Source organism: Coregonus lavaretus (genome assembly GCF_964263955.1).
Source record: "Coregonus lavaretus genome assembly, contig: HAP1_SCAFFOLD_4959, whole genome shotgun sequence".
Taxonomy (NCBI): domain Eukaryota; kingdom Metazoa; phylum Chordata; class Actinopteri; order Salmoniformes; family Salmonidae; genus Coregonus; species Coregonus lavaretus.
The window spans coordinates 20,204-44,728 of NW_028163315.1; the positions used below are offsets into that span (position 1 = coordinate 20,204).

General features: G+C 40.9%; 1 protein-coding gene across 1 annotated transcript; it reads left to right on the forward strand.

Moving 5' to 3' along the window:
• Positions 1 to 3: 3 nt before the first annotated feature.
• LOC311118260 (uncharacterized protein) lies at positions 4 to 22,802 on the forward strand (the record flags this gene model as incomplete). The annotated part of the gene is made up of 6 exons (XM_084193094.1): positions 4 to 23; positions 840 to 1,013; positions 2,454 to 2,627; positions 3,066 to 3,112; positions 3,933 to 4,085; positions 22,424 to 22,802. Coding segments are annotated over 6 exons (947 nt in total), but the record flags the coding sequence as incomplete, so codon positions are not given.
• Positions 22,803 to 24,525: the final 1,723 nt, after the last annotated feature.

Genomic DNA, 24,525 nt, shown 5'->3' on the forward strand with positions numbered 1-24,525 from the left:
GTAATGTTTCATATTAGGCGACAGTACAGAATGTCCCCTTTTATTTGATGTTAATGGTGAGAGGTTAGCATGTTTTGTTGTAGCCTCTGTAACTTTCTCATTCATTATTATTCATGATTTTTCTTAATCATGGCATCATCAGGATTCATTTAGTAGTGTTTAGAAACATGTTATCTACTCACTTAGACAGAAAATTACTCCAGTCATCATCCACCATTCAGTTACTATCGGGCAAAACATAACCCAAAACACAACCAAAACAAACTGCAAATGCAACCAACGAGTTTACAACCAAATACTCAACTTTTGACTACTTTAATACACTATAAGTGAATTGGTCAGAATACTTATGAATTCTTCAAATAGGGGGACTAGATACATAAAGTGGTTTCATTTCTAAATGGTGAAACAGATATGTATGAAAATACCCTCAAATAAAAGGTGACATTATATACTGTCACCTCATATGAAACATGTGATCACAAATCCAAAATGCTGGAGTATAGAGCCACATTTAAAATGTTAGCTTCACTGTCAAAATAGATATGGCATGGACTGTATACTCAATACAATCTAAATATGATACCTCACTGACTGTATTTTGACTGATACTGTTTTTATACTGCTCTGGTCAGTCTATTCAAATATTTGTAATATGCATTTTTCTCTCTACAATCAATATATGATCATTTCTAATAATGAAACATTCATTAATTTATTAATAGATATGGCAGGTTTCAGGACACTGATATATCTGAATATGTTGAAAAAATATACTGCCACTATTTTCACCACCAAAGAATAGCAGTGTGGTTTTAATATGATTTGACTCTTTGCAGGCTGTCAGGCTGTCTAGTCACAGAGAAAGGCTGTGCTTCTCTGGTCTCAGCTCTGAAGTCAAACCCCTCACACCTGAGAGAGCTGGATCTGAGTAACAATGACCTGAAGGATTCAGGAGTGAAGCTGCTCTCTGCTGTCCTGGGGAATCCCCACTGTAAACTGGAGACTCTGAGGTCAGTATTCCTGTAGTTGGTCAACAAGTGATAACTCTTCACCAGATCCACATGTGTTTACCAGGCACACATAGTCCACACCATATGTGTTTGGACAGTGAAGCTTACAGTTTTACATTTGGCACTATTCTCCAGCATTTTGGATTTGAGATAGAATGTTTCATATTAGGCAACAGTACAGAATGTCACCTTTTATTTGAGGATATTTTCATACATATCTGTTTTACTGTTTAAAAATGAAATCACTTTATGTATCTAGTTCTCCCATTTGTATATGTCGTAGTAATTTGGACATATTCACTTATATTGTATTAAAGTAGTCATAAGTTTAGTGTTTGGTCCCATATTCCTTACCCACAGTGATTACATCAAGCTTGTGATTCTACAAACTTGTTGAATGCATTTGCAGTTTGTTTTGGTTGTGTTTTAGATTATGTTTTTTCCAATAGAAACTGAATGGTGAATAATGTCCTGTCATTTTGGAGTCACTTCACTTGTATTGTCAGTAAGAATAGAAGATGTTTCTGAACACTTCTACATTCATGTGGATGCTACCATGATTATGAATAATCATGAATGAATCGTGAATAATGATGAATGAGAAAGTTACAGAGGAACAAGGATCATACCCCCTCTGTTATTGGTAATGGTGAGAGGTTAGCATGTTTTGTTGTAGCCTCTGTAACTTTCTCATTCATTATTATTCATGATTCATTAATTATTTTTCTTAGTCATGGCATCATCAGGATTAATTTAGTAGTGTTTAGAAACATGTTATCTACTCACTTAGACTGAAAATTACTCCAGTCATCATCCACCATTCAGTTACTATCGGGCAAAACATAACCCAAAACACAACCAAAACAAACTGCAAATGCAACCAACGAGTTTGGACCAAATACTCAACTTTTGACTACTTTAATACACTATAAGTGAATTGGTCAGAATACTTATGACTTCTTCAAATAGGGGGAGTAGATACATAAAGTGGTTTCATTTCTAAACGGTGAAACAGATATGTATGAAAATACCCTCAAATAAAAGGTGACATTATATACTGTCACCTCATATGAAACATTTGATCTCAAATCCAAAATGCTGGAGTACAGAGCCACATTTAAAATGTTAGCTTCACTGTCAAATTAGATATGGTATGGACTGTATACTCAATACAATCTAAATCTGATACCTCACTGTCTGTCTTTTGACTGATACTGCTTTTTAAACTGCTCTGGTCAGTCTACTCAAATATTTGTACTATACATGTTTCTCTCTACAAGCAATATTATGATAATTTCTAATAATGATACATTAATTGATGAATAGATATGGCAGGTTTCAGGACACTGATGTATCTGAATATGTAGAAAAAATATACTGCCACTATTTTGACCACCAAAGAATAGCAGTGTGGTTTTAATATGATTTGACTCTTTACAGGCTGTCAGGCTGTCAAGTCACAGAGGAAGGCTGTGCTTCTCTGGTCTCAGCTCTGAAGTCAAACCCCTCACACCTGAGAGAGCTGGACCTGAGCTACAATCACCCAGGAGACTCAGGAGTCAGACTGCTCTCTGCTGGACTGGAGGATCCACACTGCAGACTGGAGAAACTCAAGTATGTAGAGGGTTTATGTCAATGTTCATATCAGACATGTTGGAGTTATCAGGCTAGTTAAGACAAACATTCTGACCACCACTTGGACAAAGTTATATGCTGACCGTGTGTGTGTGTGTGTGTGTGTGAGTGTGTGTGTCCAGTGTTTTTGTGTGAGTTCACGTATATCCCAGTGTGTGACACACACTGAACTCACACTGGAAAAACACAAACTGGACACACAGTGCTGGACACACACATACACTGGACACACACTTGGACAAAGTTATATGCTGAGTTATATGTGTTTGTGTTCTTCTGCTGTGTGTGTGTGTGTGTGTGTGTGTGTGTGTGTGTGTGTGTGTGTGTGTGTGTGTGTGTGTGTGTGTGTGTGTGTGTGTGTGTGTGGGTTCAGGTGTATCCCTCAATGACTGTCTGTTCTTCTGCTTACCGCTACAGTGTGGAACATGGTGGAGAGAACACAATGAAACCTGGAGTTAGAAAATGTGAGTGTTGACTGCTGTGAAGAATATGACTAAGAATAAGTCTTAATTCAAGTGAAGTCAAAGTCAAAGACCACCATCATTAGTTACTTGGTCATATTACATATCAGCTGTAGTTCTACAGAAGCACAAATCAGGGACACCAAAGTTTACAAAGAGTTGCTTTGACAATGTGTGTGTCTGTGTGTGTGTGTGTGTGTGTGTGTGTGTTCCTGTTACATTAGAAATGTGTATGTGTGTGTCCAGCGTGTGTGTCCTGTGTGTGTGTGTGTTTGTCCTGTGTGTGTGTGTGTGTGTGTGTGTGTGTTTGTCCTGTGTGTGTGTGTGTGTTCAGGTTGTGTGTGTGTGTGTGTGTCGTGTTCATGTTACGTTTTAAATGTGTGTGTGTATGTGTACAGTGTGTGTGTGTGTGTTCAGGATGTGTGTGTGTGTGTTCAGGATGTGTATATTTGTATTTGTGTGTGTGTGTGTGTGTGTGTTCAGTGTGTGTATTCAGGATGTGTGTGTGTGTGTGTGTGTGTGTGTGTGTGTGTGTGTGTGTGTGTGTGTGTGTGTGTGTGTGTGTGTGTGTGTGTGTGTGTGTGTGTGTGTGTGTGTGTGTGTGTGTGTGTGTGTGTGTGTGTGTGTGTGTGTAATTAATGGGAATAAGTGTTTTATTTTACCATACAGTATAACATATGATCATTCAACAAGTCTCAAGTTACCTGAACTTCTCCTTTTGATACCTAGAAACATCTACATTAAATGAATTAGTTAAAAGTGAGTTAACATTCTAATGTGAATGATGATGATTTCTAATATTGTGTCTGGTTTCATCCATCAGATGTCTGTTATCTCACACTGGACCCAAACACAGTAAACAGATTCCTCTCTCTGTCTGAGGAGAACAGAAAGGTGACACGTTGGAGAGAGGAGCAGCCGTATCCTGATCACCCAGAGAGATTTGAGGACTGTGGACAGGTCCTGTGTAGAGAGGGTCTGACTGGGCACTGTTACTGGGAGGTAGAGTGGAGTGGGAGAGAGGCTGTTATAGGAGTGGCATATAAAGGAATCAAGAGGAGAGGATGGGGTAATGACTGTGGGATTGGAGACAATGACAAGTCCTGGAGTCTGTTCTGCTCTGACAACAGTTACTCTGCCTGGCACAATAAGAAGTCCACTACCATAGACGTCCCCTCCTACAGCTCCCACAGAGTAGGAGTGTATCTGGACTGGCCAGCCGGCACTCTGTCCTTCTACAGAGTCTCCTCTGACACACTGACCCACATGTACACATTCAACTCCACATTCACTGAGCCCCTCTATCCAGGGTTTAGGGTTGGTGTTGACTCCTCAGTGTCCCTGTAAATAATAACCATGGTAACACTGACACACACACACACACTGGACACACACACACACTGGACACACACACACACACACACATACTGGACACACACACACACACACAGACACACACTGGACACACACACACACTGGACACATACAGACACACACTGGACACACACTGGACACATACACACACTTTGGACACACACATACACACTGGACACACACACATACACTGGACACACACTGGACACACACACATACACTGGACACACACTGGATACACACACTACACACACGAGACACACACACACACACACACACTGGACATACACACAGGAGACACACACACACTGGACACACGCACACACACACACACTGGACACACACACACACACACTGGACACACACACACACTGGACACAAACACACACTGGACACACACACACACACAGGACACACACTGGACACACACACTGGATAAACACACAATGGACACACACACACACACACTGGACACACACACACACACACTGGACACACACACAGGAGACACACACACACACAGACACACACACTGGACACACACACACACACACACTGGACACACACACAGGAGACACACACTCTGGACACACACACACTCTGGACACACACACTGGACACACACACACTCTGGACACACACACTGGACACACACACACACACACACACACACACACTCACACATCTTCCTATAAAAGTGAGGACCTTGACACAGGACCTTCAAATGAGGACCATCATTTCTGATAGAATTGGGAACAAACAGACTCTTCATTCCAGCACTAAGTGTCCAACAAACACAGACATCACTTCAACACCTGATAAACTCCAATGAACAAATAGACATGCAGGGCACCAGTCTAGTGAGGACCAGTGGTTGCTAGGCAGTTTCTGGATCCCAGGTTCCAGAACAGCTTCTATCCCAGTTCTATCTGCCTGTTAAATCAAGCAACCTAAACTGTTTTCATCAGACTTTTAGAACATCACTGAATTTTTTTTCCCTTTTATGATCTTTTACCACTTTGCATTTTTTATTGATGTTCTTATGATATATTTTACTGTTTGTGTGTACGTACCACAGGAGGTTGGTGGGACCTTAGTTGGGGAGGACAGGCTTGTAATGGCTGGAGTGGATTGAGTGGAATGGTATCAAATACATCAAATACATGGTTTCCATGGTTTCCCAGTGTTTGATTCCATTTAATTGGCTCCGTTACAGCCATTATTATGAGCCGTCCTCCCCTCAGCAGCCTCCACTGGTATGTACTGTCCTATATGAGCTCCAACAAGGAATTACAATGTATGTATTACTTTTAATACCTGCAAATGGCAAATAAACTACTTGAACTCCTTATGAGTGTCTGCAGCCGACTAGGCTGTTGCCGTCTGACAAGATGCCATCTGACATTACAGGAATATTCTGCAAATGTTGATGAATCCACCCAAAGCAACATGCAGTCTTTCCACTAGACTCCCATGAAGTTATAGTGTGACGTTATGAGTTGACGTTAAGGTAACATACTCAGAACATACTGCACTTTGTTGATACTTTTTTAGATGTTAAATTTTAATTTAAGTCATTTAGCAGACGTTCTTATCCAGACAAGCGCTTTTTATTTTTTATGGGTTTGGTTTTGTTTTGTTTTATACTGTTTTAGATGTATGGATAAGTTGTAGATGTATCCTCTGTTTAAACATTTAAACTCTTACAATAACACCGTTAAAATACCAATGTGATAATTTGTTGTATGTATTTTATGTTGAAAATCAAATTGTATATGGACATGTGCTCCATAATTGTACTATTGTACATGGATATATTGTACTTTTCATAATAAAACATACTTTAAACAAGAAAAAGCAAGTTAATTGTGAAAACAATTTAGTTATCGATTTTACATTGTCCTCTCCCAGTCACAGGTCGACTTTTGTCATGAATTTTGCCCTGGAGGCAGAACTGCACGATTTCCTCTGGATATGCCAGCTGCAAAGTCAAAATTTGACTATATCGTAAACATTTGTGGAAAATAATTGTGTTTTATGGTCTTAATTTAAGGTAAGGATTAGCAGTGAGGTTAAGGTTAGCATTAAAATCAGATATTATTACTTTATGCCTGTGCCAGCTAGTGGCCACTTTGCAGAACTGCCTCCAGGGCAAGATTCATGACAATAAATGCCAACCTGCCTCCCAGTCATCCCCTCCCTATCTCTACAAGGCTGCAGAACATGCAAGCTAGTGATGCGGGGGTTGTCTCATAACCCACAGTCCCCAGGCGGGCGGGTGGCAGGCAGGTTCAATACAGAGAAAACAATAGACTACATAAGAAAAATCCATCAATGGATTATTATTGTGCAATTTACACTAAGTGGACAAAACATTAAGGACACCTGCTCTTTCCATGACAGACTGAGCAGGTGAATCCAGGTGAAAGCTATGATCCCTTATTGATGTCACTTGTAGATGAAGGGGACGGGACAGGTTAAAGAAGGATGTTTCAGCCTGGAGACAATTGAGACATGGATTGTGTATGTGTGCCATTCAGAGGGTGAAAGGGCAAGACAAAATATTGTCCCTTTGAACGGGGTATGGTAGTAGGTGCCAGGCACACCGGTTTGTGTCAAGAACTGCAACGCTGCTGGATTTTTCACACTCATGGTACACCACACAAAGGACATCCAGCCAACTTGACACAACTGTGGGATGAATTGGCGTCAACATGGGCCAGCATCCCTGTGGAACGCTTTCAACACCTTGTAGAGTCCATGCCCCGATGAATTGAGGCTGTTCTAAGGGCAAAAGTGGGGAGGTAACTCAATATTAGGAAGGTGTTTGATATAACGTCTTTTGATACAGCATTTTATTAATGTCTTTAAAGTCATCAGCTGTAGGTGAGAGAGGAGAAGGACACGCCATGTGTTGTGTCGGTCACGGATGGGGGGCCAGAAGGTCGGCGTGCCAAGATAGATTAGGGGCCACTGTTGCTAATCTTAGAAAGAGTACGTGATGGAATGGCCTGGCTAGGGTGCCACACGATACTATGTACGGGGATCCTATTGTAGGAGATGAGTGACACTCAATAATGGTTGGCAACTGTTGGATGAAAGTAGCTCGGAGAGCATTATATAAACTGATAGATTTTCTATGGAAGTCATTCAGATGACAAGAGGCTACGCCCGTACCGCTTGTCATTGAATCCAGTACTGTAACCATTAAATAACAATGAATCAACTCTCCATCTAAGTGGTCGACTACTCTCTTACATCCTGAAGTACGAGATACCAGAGAAACTGGTCATAACAGATTGGAGTCTAAACAAACAGGATGCAGTTTTCTTTTTATTTTATTTTTTATTTCACCTTTATTTAACCAGGTAAGCCAGTTGAGAACAAGTTCTCATTTACAACTGCGACCTGGCCAAGATAAAGCAAAGCAGTGCGATAAAAACAACACAGAGTTACATATGGGGTAAAAAACATAAAGTCAAAAGCCGAACTAACAGGTAAGCAGACTTTCATTATGTTAATAGGTTAAATTCTGCTTATCTGTGGTAAAGCTGAGCTGTAACGAACGTTTAAAATGCAATATTTTGTTGAGGGGAACAGATTAGTGGTATTCAAGTACGTAAACAGATGTAAGGAGAAATAGCAAATAAGACAATAGCATGGTGCTGTGATTCAACAACAAATGCTCAGAGCGATCATGTTGAATCATGGCACCAATGACAAAATAGGCAAACTACATTTTAATAAAGATCAAGTTGGGGATTTGATTCAAGTATTTGATTACTAATATTGCATGAACTAATAAAAGTAGTGGATAGCCAACTTAGTAGACCGATATCTGGAAAAACAGTCTCCATTAAGAGTAAACCAGAGCTTCATTTTATTACAGAAATTATTACAGACAAATCCACATTTAAAACAAGTATCTTTTAAAAGTAGTGAAAAATGTGCAAATGGATGTTAAGTAAATGAGGATTTTTCTATGTGGAACTATATCTTAGTGATTTATCAGCATGGACAGATAATGACTATCCTCAAGCTGGTAGTTTTAAAAGGGTTAAATTACAAGTAGAGTGAAAGTATATAATTGATAATACAGCCATAAGCTACCCGAAATGGAATTTAAATGACATGAAAGAGGTGTATAAATCATGGGATTTAATGAGTGCACAATGGATTGTAAATATCCATTGTGGAAGGAGGAAAAGTCAGTTAAGAAATTAGGTAATTTGGCAATGGAGCAACATAATCTACCTTATGAAAAGAGTCAGTCCACAAGGGGCTATAAAAGGATCTGAAAGTATGAAAGGAATTTATCCACAGTTAGCGAACTCTATTCAGCCTCCAGCTTCTAGTACAGGGGAAGACGTAGAAGAGGATAGTGACAATATGATTGGTTATATCCACAGTTAGCGAACTCTATTCAGCCTCCAGCTTCTAGTACAGGGGAAGACGTAGAAGAGGATAGTGACAATATGATTGGTTATATCCACAGTTAGCGAACTCTATTCAGCCTCCAGCTTCTAGTACAGGGGAAGACGTAGAAGAGGATAGTGACAATATGATTGGTTATATCCACAGTTAGCGAACTCTATTCAGCCTCCAGCTTCTAGTACAGGGGAAGACGTAGAAGAGGATAGTGACAATATGATTGGTTATATCCACAGTTAGCGAACTCTATTCAGCCTCCAGCTTCTAGTACAGGGTAAGACGTAGAAGTGGATAGTGACAATATGATTGGTTATATCCACAGTTAGCGAACTCTATTCAGCCTCCAGCTTCTAGTACAGGGGAAGACGTAGAAGATGATAGCGACATATATGATTGGTTATATCCACAGTTAGCGAACTCTATTCAGCCTCCAGCTTCTAGTACAGGGGAAGACGTAGAAGAGGATAGTGACAATATGATTGGTTATATCCACAGTTAGCGAACTCTATTCAGCCTCCAGCTTCTAGTACAGGGGAAGACGTAGAAGAGGATAGTGACATATATGATTGGTTATTTATAGAATCTTATGGGGGTTAGGCAAAAAAATATATAATCCTAAAATCAGGTGAAAATATATGTTTCCTAAAGCTAAAACAGATAACTTTGAGACCAAACGGTGGTGTTAGGAATGCAGGCCATTGTGGTTCCAAAGGTTTGGTAGAGCTTTAGACACGGCAGAAAGAAGGTTTAGAGGTCATACAGGACGAATAAACACTGAAAAAATTAGATATACTAGAGAGTGGGTGGAAAATGAATATGAAATGATATTTACAATAATCAAACAAAACCAAAATGTCGATTTAAACAATAGAGTAGCAAATAAAATGATGTACTTTTTGGTTGAAGCAGGGGAAGGATAATAATGGAGGAAGAGGAAGGTCCAATGGTAATTCCAGAGGAGGAAGAAGGAGATTTAACAGAGACAGGGATACTTGCAATTATTGTAAACACTGGGGACATTGGGTTGGAGACTGTAACGTTAGAATACAGGATGAGGAGAGACGAAGATATGGAGATAGAGAGAGGGGAAATGGGACTCCTGCCCAACCGCACCCTAATTCCCAGAATACACCTAGAGAGGAGAAGCCGGGTAATCTATTATGGGGACAATGATATACAACACCGATAAGCAGGGAGGAGGTTAAACACATGATCAATGCACCACAACACCGATAAGCAGGGAGGAGGTTAAACACATGATCAATGCACCACAATTGCATATTTCGGTTAGCCCATTTGATATACCACAGTTAAGTTTATGTGCATCTGGTAAAATAATTCCATTTCTAATAGATACAGGGGCAACTATGTCATGTTTAAGGCAACAAGATTGAAGGTGTCCTTTAAGTAATCAGAAAGTACAGCCTATTGGAATTAGTGGAACTATGCAAATTGATCCTATATCTCTCCCATTACAAATTGATTTGGAGTATATGAATTATCAACATTCATGTATAGTAAGTGGTACAACTCCTATGGTGTTAATGGGAAGAGACCTTTTAAGTAAACTCAATGCCACCATTTTTTGTTATGAATGTGTATGATGATTTGATATCAGTTTGGATAATAAGCTTTGATATAACATTATATTGTGGTTCCGTACATCAATGCCAATCATATAATATCAAGGAGTGGTATGGAGAGCGTGAGGTTATTTTAGAGTGTAGTGGAAAAGTTTATGTTTTAATGAGAGGCTTGACTTTGATGGAGTTTCCTGAATTGGTGAGGATCCAATGACAGGAAGGTCAGTGTGGACAAAACCTAGGTGGGGAGGTCAGTACTAGGTGTTGCTGGTTACCTCTATGGAGGGGAAAGGACCAGAGAGAGATACCTGCATCTATCCCACTGTAGGAGTGTGCCAACCCAGAGGAGGAAGATGGCATCGCCACTGCGGAGCATTGTTTTCTTTTGTGTCTGTCTATGTCTGTGTGTCTTTGCAGCAGGGATTCTCAACTTCCCTATTGGTACGCTGCCAGAAGGACACACTCCACAGAGCGATGTTGATAAATGGAGAAGGACAAACTCCACAGAGCGATGTTGAGAGATGGAGAAGAACACACTCCACAGAGCCATGTTGAGAAATGGAGAAGGACTCTGCATGATCCTAGACCCTAGTGACGGAAGAAGGGTCAGAGCTAAAAGGACCATACATCGTCACCCAGTGTTATGATGAGTTTCTGGTATTGAGAAGTTCAAGATGCAAGAATTTACTTAGACATTCTGTGGAGATTTTATACCAAGTATTTATTAAATCACGAGCTCGTGGGTTCATCTAACAAACGGACATGGCTTTGCCCTTCGTCAGTTGAACTCCCCACACATACAGATCCAACCTCCTTTATACTCTTGGTTAAACTCCCTTTCACATACATCTGGCAACCATCATAGCACTCCCTTTCTCTGTTGTTATTACCCTTTGCCCCAGGTCATTATATCCTGTCCATCAATCACATTTACATTTTAGTCATTTAGCAGACGCTCTTATCCAGAGCGACTTACATATATATATTTTTTTATACTGGCCCCCTGTGGGAATCGAACCCACAACCCTGGCGTTGCAAACGCCATGCTCTATCAACTGAGCTACATCCCTGCCGGCCATTCCCTCCCCTACCCTGGACGACGCTGGGCCAATTGTGCGCCGCCCAATCACCCTACCCTAAACATCAGTAATCTCCTTTGACATTATGGAATGTAGACTTCCTGACTCCAAACCCATTATCTACTAACTCTTGACTTTCACGATACTATGACATGACATCATTATACCATAAAAAAACATCATATCAATCCACTTTTTTTTTCTTCATTTTTTGGTAATTAAAATTACTTATCCCCCATAAATTCATATAAAATACAATATCCCCCTCTGTAGTACATATCTATCTGACTAGATCCTAAACTATGCTAGATAACTGAGAATTGACCCCTTCAACCTTTCATACCTGAATCCAACCTGATTCTCCATATATTTAATCAACAAAGGTATAAATTCCCAGTCATCTATCTTATGCAATATCAAACCTCTCAAACCTCTATAACTCAGTCTGAGTAAAAGATAAACAGATAATTAACTACTATATATTCATGCTAATAATCTATGTAGTCAAAACCTTATTTTTATATATATAAGGAAAAATCCCACAGACATCCTCCCTTTTAAAATGCCCCCTTTTTCTGATACACGCAACAAAAAAAGAAACATCCATAGAAATAAATTGTGACCTTCATGACATCATCCATACACGACAATTCTACATAACCATTACGAAATTACATGAAACTATAATCTGAACACATGAATATAAAAATAACAAAAACATCCGTTTTCCTCATCCATGCGCTGTCAGAGGACCCCCAAGCTTATCACTGGTCACCTGGGGGATCTATCTGATCGACTGAGATCGCCATCTGTCCACCTCTTCTTCCTGTAAACCTTAAATGCCATGGTATACATTTCCAACTTAACATTCCCATTCCTCAATCAACATTATCAATGGAATCTGAACTGGAACAAGATGACATAGAATAATAATTAGTCCTCTCCCTCCTTGTATTAACATTAACTGATACATCTCTAGCTGTAATATCTGGCATGTTAGTAATCGTTTGTACAGATCTTAAAATCAATCCCCGAAAAATTTGAAAACAACCCCCCATAAATATTGCTACAATAATTGCTATGGCCACTATATGACCTAGAATGCTTGCCATCCATGTTCCTATGGAATTACCCACTAAACAACCTTGAAAAAACTTAAACAGCATTCAAATTACCATATCCTCCTCATCTTAATATAATAGCCTCCAATTCTATGTGATTATCAATTACACATTCTAATGATTAAAATCTCAGACCCAATTGCTTAACAACCCATGATTGTTAAAATATACAATGTTAAACTCTGCCTTTGTTCTCCTAATATACCTGATATAACATACACATTATAGCACTCTATTATCGCTCCCTGTTACATCATCACATCCCTAGACTATTCATGCTTTAATAATTCAACCAAATTCAGATCATATGAAAATATCATAACCCCATGATAATAACCAATTAAGTACTTGCCTATCAACATAGATATTTACCACTCTAAATATCCATATCAATATCACCCCATACTTCAAATGTATATAATAACTAATATGTTAATACATTAACCCAATTAATCAACATGTTCATGATTTCATTCACAATCCTCACCTTAACTTCCATGTTTCAAACAGTATGAGTCAACAATGTCTATTCAATAAATCATATAAATGTATCCTAAGACATGACCTTAATGTATCACTGTTTAAACCCATAAAATCTATAGAAAACATTTATATCCTTATACATACTAATAATTCACTTAAATCACTCATTAATCTTATAAATTATAACCAACCAAATTACTGAACTCAACCAAATTTAAAATGACAATTCTTATTCACTTTATCCTTACCACTGAAAATGAAACCTCTCAAGTTAATCACCCATTACGACTTTCAGAATGTATACTTATATTAACATACATTATAAACATTCATAATTCAATTATGACTTTCCTCATCCTGAAAATAAATACAGATCATTATCTCAATGCATTCTCAATACTATCACTTTAGCAGTGTATATACCTACTATCATCTCCAGATCGTCAGTTTCCTCGTAGCCATCTGTAGCATCGGTTGACATGATACCTGTTCAATCTCCCCTCTATCCATACCTCCGTTGGTGTAGACTGTGTGATGATGCATGAACCTTCTTCCTTCACTAGTTCTCTGATCATGCAGAGTCCTTCTCCATTTATCACCATCTCTCTGTGGAGTGTATCCTTCTATCAGCGTACCAATAGTCTCTGCTGCAAAAACACACAGACAAAACAAAACAATGCTCCGCCGAAGCGGTGCCACCTTCCTCCTTTGCGTTAGAAAAGTCCTCCAATGGTCCATATAGATCTAGGAATCTCTCTCTCTTACTTGCCCCTCCATCAAGGTAGCCATCAACCCCTATTACTAACCTTCCCACTTGGGTGTTGTCCATCAATGACTTCCTTAATCCTTTACCACCACATAGTCTCCAAGTTGCAGAAAATGTCCAGATTCTCCTGGTTGGTCTGGCAGAGAAGCCTTCACCTTTTCTAAAGAAAGTCTGCATAACATTGTTAGTTGAGACACAGCATGCTACATCATCCTGTCTTCTTATCAGTCCTGATAAGCCTTTTATATTAGGAAGTACACATTCTCAGTTTGTTACCTGTATAAAAGACACCTGTCCACAGAAGCAATCAATCAATCAGATTCCAAACTCTACACCATGGCCAAGACCAAAGAGCTCTCCAAGGATGTCAGGGACAAGATTGTAGACCTACACAAGGCTGGAATGGGCTACAAGACCATCACCAAGCAGCTTGATGAGAAGGTGACAACAGTTGGTGCGATTATTCGCAAATGGAAGAAACACAAAAGAACTGTCAATCACAAAATCAGCAGGGGATCAAATACCTTTTTCCCTCACTGTATGTGTGTATGTATGTGTGTATATATATATATATATATGTGTGTGTGTGTGTATATGTATGTGCATGTGTATTATCTCCCGAGTGGCGCAGTGGTCTACTAGAGATCCTGGTTCTAATCCAGGCTCTGTCGTAGCCGGCCGCGACCAGGAGACCCATGGGGCAGCTCACAATTGGCCCAGCGTCGTCCAGGGTAGGGGAGGGAATGGCCGGCAGGGATGTAGCTCAGTTGGTAGAGCATGGCGTTTGCAAAGCCAGGGTTGTGGGTTCGATTCCCACGGGGGGCCAGTATAGAGAACAAAATTAAATAATGTATGCACTCACTCACTCTGGATAAGAGGGTCTGCTAAATGAGGTAAATGTAAATATGTGTGTGTGTATATATATAAAAAACATGGGGGACTGGAAGTGATGCAGACAATTACATTGATGGAAGATACAATCTATCTGCAATATTAAGCTGATCTACCCCCTTAAAAAAAAATGGTATGTCATCCAGTCTTAAAATGTCTGCAAAAACCAAATATTGAAATATTGTTAAATATTTTAAAAACCATTGTTATCCATTGAGTGAATTGTTATCCATTGAGAGAGGGATATAGAATAGTATACTAACGTGCTGGGTAATTATTTTCTATAACTGTGATGTAACTGAACATCCACTAGGTGGAGCCAGTGGTCCACTCTTGAGCAGACACCTCACATAAAATAGAAATTTGTTTGGTAAAAACAGTAGGATAAATACATATGTAGGTATATATATATATATATATATATATATATATATATATATATATATATATATATATAATATTATACTAACATTCTAGATACACACACACACACACACACACACACACACACACACATAATCAATTGACTAGTAATTTTTCTATAACTGTGATGTAGCTGTACATCCACTAGGTGGAGGCAGTGGTCCACTGTTGAGTAGAGACTTGGTTTGGCACGCATTTTCATGGTTATTGAGACAGCTGTGTGTGAAAATCTTCACTGTTGAATCGTCCAGTTGGAAAATGTAACCCATATGGCCTCCACTCATATCAATCCCACCATTAAAACAATCAGGTGCATCACAAAGAATGGCATCGATGGTTTTGTCCTTGTGGCCCGGACATGAAGGACACAACACACCTAGAATTGGTCTAGGAGACGTGTTTTCTGGAGTTTTCTGTGGTTGATCTCTCTTGAGGTTTCTTGTCGCTCGTAGTGTTCACAGGACAAGTCTAACACTTACTTATACTCAGACAGACCTACCCAGAAATTACTTTTTCATTCTACAAGGGGTCACAAGCTCACTACACAGCAGCTCCATAAGTTCACTACAAAAATTCCCTCAAATTCCCTCAAAAAGTTCAACTAGGTCAGTACACAACACATCAATCACCAGGCCATTACTTTTTATTTCAAACATGTTGTTGAGGGTTCTTTGCACAGTGCTGATATACTCTTATTCTTTAACAAACTTTACACTTTAGAAAATGACACAGACAATGGCTTCTGAGTATATGTAAAATATCTTTAGTTATGCAATTGCAGGCAGAAGTTAATACAGAGTCAACAGGATTTGTATCGCTCTTCATTAGTTCTGCAAATTGTCCAAAACAATCTCTGCTTTTCATCCAAGCACGCCCCTCCCTGGCAGATCAGGAGCCACCATGTTTTCTTCTTGTGGCTGTGTGGAAGCAATGAGAAATTGAAACAATCCAGGTCTACCTGTTCCTCCAGTTGATCTCTATCCCATGTCCTTGACTACACGCCCAGACCAGCTGCAGGGAGCTGGAGGGAACCATCCTTACCAAAAGCACAGCATTGGTAGTTAAGAAATGTCTCTACTATTGTTAATCATATTCATTGTTAACTATTAATATTTAACAAATCAGGTAAATATGTGCTCTTTCTCTCACAGCATAATAGATCATATATTCCTCATCAATGTGCTTTACTTCAAAGAAACAGCTGCACTATCAAGTTACATAAGCACACCCTAAATAGTGAAGAGAACATCCGGACAGGATGTCCTTAAAAGGTCATAAACACAGGACACAGGAAAACTCACCAATCACTTTTTGACAGCAACCGTCTACTATATTCTCTCTCACAGGAGTCTGTGAAACAAGACAGTTGGAGATTGAAACATTGTATGTGTATTCCCTTCCCCAACTGCTCTGTTCACTCAGACAAACAAACCAGACTGCAGTTTCCCACGCAAGAATTGACTTCAAATTACTTGATATCTTTCAGAAATACATAATTTTCCCCCCTCATAATTCTATAGGTCTATAGGAGTGTCCCAGGTTTTCATTACAACCATTTCTAGTGCATATTGTATATGGTTTCAATATCTTACTATCAGATTTGATAAATAACAGATTATAACATGAAAAGCTCAGTGTTGATTTTAAATATAAACATTAACAGTCCACAAAAAGGGTGTGTAAAACAGTATGTTGGCTTGGCTGATAAAAAGGGTAGATTGAATTTCTCTTGGCAGTTGTGGCTCCCAGGTCTACAGCCAATCAAGGACTAGCTACCCATCCCCCACTGCTGCTCTCACCCCCCACCCCCCACCCCATCCCCTGACATGCTGGACTCTCAGGTTCTGTCCAATAAAGTGCAGCACAGCACAGTACAGTACAACTTTATTAGTCCATGTTACAGGGAACAAAGGGAATTTGTCTTTCTGAAGGGGTTGGTCACAGATCTGCCAGTTCAGATCCAATCCCACGTTTTGTTGTCTGGCTCAGGACTCAAACCAGTGACCTTTCAGTTCCAGGACTATTTCTCTAACTTCCACCTCCTAACACTTCAAGCATGGGCTTCCTAGGCAAAGTTCCTTTTACACTATCCCATGTGTGTAGAAAACATGAGTCTGTCTCATGATCTGGTAATGATGAAGTCCTGCCTTCAACTTCAAAATCAGTGTCACCCTCAGGTCAAGAAGGCATTACCTCTTGGTCTAATGGTCAAGACACTGGTTTTTCCCATGGGACACCTGGGTACAGATCCCGCCCATGAAATGTGCACACCTCTCCCAAGGCACCATTCCACTGCTTCCACCAATGTAGTGTTTTTTTGCAAACAGCAACGGTGTAATGCCCCTTTCGTCTCAAACCCGGGTCTCCCTGCCCGTAGGCAAACAAATATATTGTAGTGAATTCAGGGGGTAGCCCCAAACAGGTTTTGAACCTGGGTTCATCAACTGTCAAGCCAACACCTTAAGCGTGTTAGGTTCTAAATGAACCTAGTAAAACTCAGGGACGTTTAGTAAAGCTCAAACCAAGTTTATTCACCCATTGGATCATACAGCTGCATAAGACAAAGAACATATTCACACAAGCACTGGTATTTAACCCTTTCTCCTATGCTGAGAACAGCCTCCTTCCACATCTGAACAGCCAATAAACCTCTGTTGCTATCCAGAAGATTAGTGATATATGTTCTTCCTCACTTCATCTAACCTGACCTCTGCCCAAATTGCTCACTCCTCCCCAACTCACGGCTGTCATGTTGACTTGTACCAGACTGTGTCTCTTCTCCTCCAATAGGATCCCTGATGACTAACAATAACATATCCTGACAGAATGGAAACGTTATACATTCCCCTCTCTCCCTCAGTGACATGAATAAGCCTATTTCATGTTTAGAAGTCAGAACCCAACAAACGCTACGCCAAGAGGTCCGAACCTCTCGATGATGTGGCTAGGTGTTGGATTAAGGTCGCTACATTACCCCCTTCCTTGGGGAGAGCATGCCCCCACACTTCTTTATAGCAAGTCTCTCACGTGTACGCGCCTCTTTGATGGCCTCACAGGCACTATCCCACTTCTGACACCAATGTAACGAATTAAGGGATAGCTCCAACCGGGACTCGAACCCAGGTCCAGCGATTATCAAGCCAACACCTTATCCATTACACCGAGAGATCAGAAGGTGGTAATTGGTAGGTGTTGGGTTCAGCTTGCTACAGTATATACTTATATAGGGCAATGTGTGATCTGGGAGCGGCAGCACTACCACTAGTGCTCCTGACACAGCCGAACACAATCTTTACCTTCTGAACCTTAAAACTGACCTAAAGTCAGATACATTGAGACAAACCACCATGTGAGCAGCAAGTGTAGGGTTAATGGAGTGAAGTGGGGGATGGGTAGGACCACCAGTATCAACTATATGTCTATGAATGCATTACTATTAATGGAGTACTAAAACGGATGGATGCTCTTCATCAACACCATCTCACCTGTGAAACTAGATATCAGCAATCAATCAACAAGACTAATGACATGGAGCAAATGAAGACATTAGAACTGCTAAAGGTCAGATATTATATTCAGACACCAATTTCCTACTGGTAGATATTGTACATGATCTGTCAATCCTGAGAGCAACGCTCTCTCTCCTCCTCTTCCCCCATCTCTCTTTGCTGGGGTGAAGATTCCCCTAGATACAGATCTAGGATCAGCTTCCCCTCCCCCAAACCTAACAAGGATCATTAGTGGGGGGGAATTTAAACCTGATCCAAAGCCAGTGTCTATTTGGGAAACTTGTCCCTTCCCCCACAACTCTACATGTGGATGCGGCTTCCTCCATCTCACCATGTTCACAAAGAAAACGGCAGTGTATTTCAGCTTTAAGTATTTTGAAGTTACTAGCTATATTATTTGAATTGAATCGACCTAGCTTCATTATTATTCAACAATAACTGGGCCAATGTAGCCGTAGCAGCAGTGGTGGTTCTAGAACATTCCCAGTGGGAGGGGCCAGGCTGGGGCCAGTTGTACTGTTAGAGGGGCCAGTTACATCACACATTATTGTTGTCATGTCGTTTTCTTCACTGCATTGCAGGCATCAATAGACAAATGACCATGTTTATAATCATTCAACTATTTATTATCTGCATTTACATTTTGACATTTGCATTACATATTCACTATCAGTTACATCAACTGTATTCTACGTTTTTTGTGGTTTCTTGCAAAAAGATCCGCAAATTCATCTGGATTTAAGGCCTTTGCTCTCCTTGACTCAATACTTAATACACCTAAATTGCTTAATCTCTCATCTGACATTGTGGACCTAAGATACGTTTTCACCAGCTTTAGAGCAGAAAAACTCTGTTCACAAGAAGCGGTACTAACAGGGATTGAAACAGATATTCTGCACAGTTTAAAGAGCTGAAAGAAAACGTCTTTATAAGGCTGAATGAATAATGCTATCTCTACTACACTGGAGGGTCTCTGCATGCCACTCTGGATTTTCCTTTGTAAAATTCTTCTGAACTGATGTAGTTCATGCCCCAAGTCCTCAATATTTGATTCATACATTCTAGCAAATGGAAACAGGGACTTCTCTTTGAGAAATGCATCACTTTTGGGGTTTAGAGTTTGGACGCCATTCATTAAGTCACAGTTTCTGCTAGAGAATCGTCTCTTTAGCTCAATGAGCATCTGATCTAAGACAGGGTAGAAAAAGGTTGTACGACAACTGTCTTTAATCTATTTCTGGATCTGACCTCTGACCTACTGTACTGAGTAGACAGTCTCCATTAAATTGAGAGCTTAGCTTTTTTGGTGGTTTTGCAGGGGGCTGTATTGCAGTATCACATTGCTCAGCTGTGTTCAACACTTCATTCCATAGGTCATCAGAAAATGACTCATCCCTGTAGTCATTCAAAGTTTGAACTAAGGCTTCAACTAAATCAACAGCCTTTGACAGGTCAAGTGATGAAGACTGTAGCATCTCTGATAGAAATGTTGCTTCTCCAAAAACGTTATGCAGTGGAACAAGGAACACAATGAATTGTAAATCTATCTGTGCAAGCAGACCTCGCGCCTCAACAGATCTGTCACCGTTGTGTTCTTGGACTATGTCTTACAGGACTCGCTTAACGGCAGGCAATTTATCCATAATAGTATGTAGAGCCATATATCGACATGCCCAGCGAGTGTCACTTAGTCTCTGAAGCTCTTTAGGTGCACCTGGGTTCATCTCTCTTTGTACGCTAAGCCATTTTTTATGCACATCTATGACCCAGATGTGAGACATACAGTCTTTCTAGTAAGGAGAAGAACTGTCCTACCTCAGGGACAGCTTTGACTGTCTCCACTAAAACTAAGTTTAGACAGTGTGCACTGCAGTGGAGGTAAAAGGCTTTGCTTGTTCTTTAATGCGTTGCCTGGACGCCTGAATGCTTGCCACTCATAACTGAAGCATCGTCATATGCTTGGCCTACTAGGTTGTTTTTGTATTCAAGACCATGACTTTCTAATATGTGTATGATTTAGTCAGTAAGCCCTGCTGCATCTAGTGGATCAGCCGATTCAAAGTGGAGACAGCTCTCATGGACAGCTCCACTGAAATAGTACCTGAGTACTGGAGATATCTGATCCTTTTGTTTTAACATCTTTAGTTTTCCGTCTGCCATTATGCTGAAGACCTCACTGTCTTCCACTTCTTCTATCATTTCTGTTGGAACCATGTCTGCCAAACAACTCAGAACCTCATTCTGAATCCCTTTGCTTGTGTATTTTGCATTATGAATGGAAGTCAACCTTTTTTCCCACAGTTGTGTCATGCTTAGCTATTGTTTCTAGGATTGCCATGAAGTTCCCTTTATTATCAGACTCTGCAGACTCATCGTGTCCTCTTTGTGCAATGTTTTGTGTGGCTGTAAGTAGTAGTACTTCTCCTATTGTTTTAATATAGTCCCCATTTTCTTGAACCTGTTTGTTGTGTTCCTTGTTTAGGGGAATTACCAGTGTTGCATTACATTTTACAGCTTTCTGATAGACTCTCCATGTAATCATTGCTTGTTTGTGCCGCTCAGACCTTGCATGAATTGCAAATCCCCCCGTCTTTGTAAGTTGCCTTCTTCCAGATGTTAAAACCCAATTTTGAATCCAATCCAGTCTCTGAGACAGGCGTAACAAAACACAGAGTCTGATTTGTTTGAATATTGAAGCCAGGGGTGGATGTGGTACCAGGCCACCTTGAAGCTCCTCCTCCTGTCCCCCATCAGAGTTCTTGGGTCCATGTTCATCACTGGCTGCACCGGTGGCTCCTCCCGGGATTGGCTGACATCACTCTCAGTCTCTCCAATGGTCTTACATTTTTACATTTTAGTCATTTAGCAGACGCTCTTTTCCAGAGCGACTTACAGTTAGTGAATACTTTTTTTTATTTTTATACTGGCCCCTCGTGGGAATCGAACCCACAACCCTGGCGTTGCAAACGCCATGCTCTATCAACTGAGCTACATCCCTGCCGGCCATTCCCTCCCCTACCCTGGACGACGCTGGGCCAATTGTGCGTCGCCCATGAGTCTCCTGGTCGCGGCCGGCTGCGACAGAGCCTGGATACGAACCAGGATCTCTAGTGGCACAGTTAGCACTGCGATGCAGTGTCTTCCTGCTGTCTCTCTCTGCTCTCTCTTGCTCTCTCCACACCTGAACCCTCTGGCTCTGTCGGACTTTCTGCCTTGTCTTTTCTTTGGAAGATACATGAAGTCCTTTTTTATCTTCGTGTTGGTGACAACTATAGAGCAAAAGCAATGGGGACCAAGCTTATTCATTCATTTACTGAAAATAACTGACTCGCTAGGTAGCTATCTTTCATGTCTAACCTTTTAACGTTACAATGCGTTTACTGAGTGTGGTTTAAGTAAAAGCACTCAGCAACATGCGTTTTTGATCAAATATTATACCCTTTTTCATATTGCCATACATTTTCGATGCCTGACTGTTAGAATTAGCTACAATACTAAACCAAAAACAATACAAATACATAGCCCAGGATTCAAGCAAGGAAGTGGATCAAAAGCACAATAAGTTGAAAGACGACATCTCTAAACTTGAGGAGAAATTAGATTCTTATGAACATTTCCAAAAGTGCTCGAATTTGAGATTTCACGGTTTCCCAGAGGCCGTGGAGGGAAGAGACGCCATCTCCTTTCTACAGGAATGGATTCCCAAAATTCTTGATCTACCCCCTTCCGCGCACCCACTGGAAATGGAGAGGGCCCATTGCACCCTACGGAGGCGGCTGCCTGGCCAGGTTGCACCCAGGGCATTTGTCATTACATTTCTACGGTACCAGGACACTGTCCGTATCCTCTCTGCTGCCCGAGCAAAGGGAGAGCTCAAGTACGGAGATGCCAGAATCATGATCTTTCCGGATCTTTCTCCCATACTACACAAGAGGAGGATGGCTTTCTCCCCACTGAAGAGGCTTCTGCGGCAGGCTGGCTCGGCATACGGCCTGCTGCTACCCGACGACTTTGTGGACGTAAACCAAGAATGGTGAGCGCACATTTGACTCTGTGAAGACGGCTGAAACATACATGAGGAAAGAACTCCCTGACTTGTTCCCGTCTACTACATCAGGAGGAACTGTCTTTTGAACTTGGATACAGTGGATAGTGAACTGTTAGAACTTGAGGATACAACCAAATGACTCATAGGATCGGCTGGCTGGCTGGCTAGATGGCTAGCACCATAATGACAGGCCAGGTAAAGTTGGATCATAGCTAATGTTGACTGGCTGGCTGGCTAGATGGCTAGCGCCATAATGACAGGCCAGGTAAAGTTGGATCATAGCTAATGTTGACTGGCTGGCTGGCTAGATGGCTAGCACCATAATGACAGGCCAGGTAAAGTTGGATCATAGCTAATGTTGACTGGCTGGCTGGCTAGATGGCTAGCACCATAATGACAGGCCAGGTAAAGTTGGATCATAGCTAATGTTGACTGGCTGGCTGGCTAGATGGCTAGCGCCGTAATGACAGGCCAGGTAAAGTTGGATCATAGCTAATGTTGACTGGCTGGCTGGCTAGATGGCTAGCGCCATAATGACAGGCCAGGTAAAGTTGGATCATAGCTAATGTTGACTGGCTGGCTGGCTAGATGGCTAGCGCCATAATGACAGGCCAGGTAAAGTTGGATCATAGCTAATGTTGACTGCGCTATTTAGCCAGCTCGCTAAGTTTACCAGGGTGTTACTATAGCTACAGCCACACTATGCCAGGTAGTTACATTTTCTTTCTGGATACTTTTATTTTACCCATAGAGGTCCAGCGGGGTTTGGTTAAATAGTGATGTGGCTTTTGACTGGGTTTCAAGCCTAACTATGTAGTTTATATTACTTCAGGGAATTTTTAGCTACTATTACGTTTGGTGGCTTGTTTATTGTTAGAGATGTATGCTAGCGTTAGTGATACCGAGGCAGGGAGAAGCTACTCACTGGCTGGACACCTAATTGCCAGCTAGCTGATAGCTGGACAGTTGTGTGTGTGCGTACATGTGTATATAAATATATATAATGGGGGGTTGGGAGGGTGAACTCAGGAGGATGGTGATTGTTTAACTAATTGTCTCCATTTTATATTTGAGGGATAATAGTTATCGTCTGGTAAAGGTTTTCATTTATTCATCATAGCTTGATGTCTTTTTTCCTGTGCTGCTTGGGTGCGTTGGTTTCACAGCGCAGGTTTCAGGGCGCCTTGGTGCTTATCTTGGCCAGGTCACAGTTGTAACTGAGAACTTGTTCTCAACTGGCTTCTTACCTGGTTAAATAAAGGTGAAATAAAAATAAAATAAATAAAAATGCAGATTGGTTGACGTTTGTGTGTGCGGGTAGGCGCTGTTGGTGACTATGAACGCATCCTCTGTTGTTGTTGTTGTTTGTTGTTGTTGAGACATGCTCAAGTGGGGATAAATAGTCCAGTCATTATTGTTGCCGATGTTTGTCGCTTTGATTCAAATTGCGACCGGGAGACCCATGGGGCAGCGCACAATTGGCCCAGCGTCATCCAGGGTAGGGGAGGGAATGGCCGGCAGGGATGTAGCTCAGTTGGTGGAGGGTTGTGGGTTCGATTCCCACGGGGGGCCTGTATGAAAAAAAAAACTATAATAATGTATTCACATCACTAACTGTAAGTCGCTCTGGATAAGAGCGTCTGCTAAATGACTAAAACAAATAAAATAATCAATACTCAGGGAGAAAAAGGTGTAGATTCACGCGCAG